This window comes from Elephas maximus, chromosome 19, assembly GCF_024166365.1.
Source record: "Elephas maximus indicus isolate mEleMax1 chromosome 19, mEleMax1 primary haplotype, whole genome shotgun sequence".
Lineage (NCBI taxonomy): Eukaryota > Metazoa > Chordata > Mammalia > Proboscidea > Elephantidae > Elephas > Elephas maximus.
This window is the reverse complement of record NC_064837.1, coordinates 48,338,827-48,339,885: the sequence shown is the minus strand read 5'-3', so window position 1 is coordinate 48,339,885 and position 1,059 is coordinate 48,338,827. Positions and strand designations below refer to the sequence as shown.

Here is a 1,059-nt window from a genome sequence, read left to right as displayed (position 1 = left end):
GATTTTGGTTCTGCCAGCTTAGGGGTAATTGTCAGACTCAAGGTAATATTTATGAAATAAAATGTGAATGTAAGGCCTCAGAAGGTAAGTGTTGTACAAACAGCAAAATCACAACATAGGCTGGGAGACAGCAAAGACTTTATTAGGAAGGAATTGGAGACATTTGCCTGGAGCTGGGAAGACAATGCAAAGTAGCCATGAAAATGAGGAAGTAATACACTGGAAGAATGAGCATATTAGAAAAAGCATGAGTATGCAGAAATAGTAAACACGATAAGGATTATTACTGAAGTTACTATACGGCAAAGAGTGATGGTCACTCGTTCAAGACTGAGCAATGACTGTAGGTGAGGGACACCCAAGAAAGGCCTGCAGCTGTCAAAGAGATCAACACGGATGAAGTTGAAGAAAATGAGAGTGAAGTCAATTGCACCCTACCAAGACCACCCACAAAGATTTTAATCAAGATGAGGAGTAATATAAAGATGGTTATATCATGGCAAGTGCCAGTGATGCCTGGTGATCAAGCTTGCGGCAGTAACTGGGGAACTGGCAGGTTGGTTGTGAGAAGGTTGGTCCATGATGGATGATTCTGTGGTGAGTGGATCAGCAGCAGGAAGGTTGGCAGCAGCTGGATCCAAAGCTCTGGGGTAGGCCACTAGTCAGGCAGACACATGTTGGGCGGTAGCAGGTTCTCCGACAGTACACGGGGCCAGAGCAAGCTGGCTGGCAGCAGGGTGTGGAGCAGCAACTAGGGCGGCAGCAAGGCTGGCAGCAGCTGGACCCACAGCTGGTTTGGCCAGCGCAGCTGGACACAGAGCAGGTGGGCTGGCAGCAGGGTGTGCTGCAACAGGAAGGACGGCAGCAGCTGGCCTGACAAACTGGTTGGCAGCTGGTGGTACAGCAGGTGGTTTGACAAGTTGGGCGGCAGCAAGGCTGGTAGCAGCAGGACCCAGAGCAGGTGGGCTGGCAACAGGTGGTTGTGTAGCAGGTGGGCTGGGAGCAGGTGGTTGTGCAGCAGCTGGGCTGGCAACAAGGGGAGCAGCAGGAGTGGGTCAT

The 1,059-nt window shown here is 50.8% G+C and overlaps 1 protein-coding gene across 1 annotated transcript; it reads right to left on the bottom strand.

The window, feature by feature from the left end:
- Nucleotides 1-494: 494 nt before the first annotated feature.
- On the bottom strand, nt 495-1,059 carry LOC126062372 (keratin-associated protein 9-1-like). The gene has a single exon (XM_049859872.1). The coding sequence runs from the start codon at nt 1,057-1,059 to the stop codon at nt 607-609; it is 453 nt and encodes a 150-aa protein (XP_049715829.1). The 3' UTR covers nt 495-606.

Bases quoted from the DNA above. Each gene is read 5' to 3' on its own strand.
- LOC126062372 (XM_049859872.1), bottom strand. From the start codon at position 1,059: ATGACCCACTCCTGCTGCTCCCCTTGTTGCCAGCCCAGCTGCTGCACA.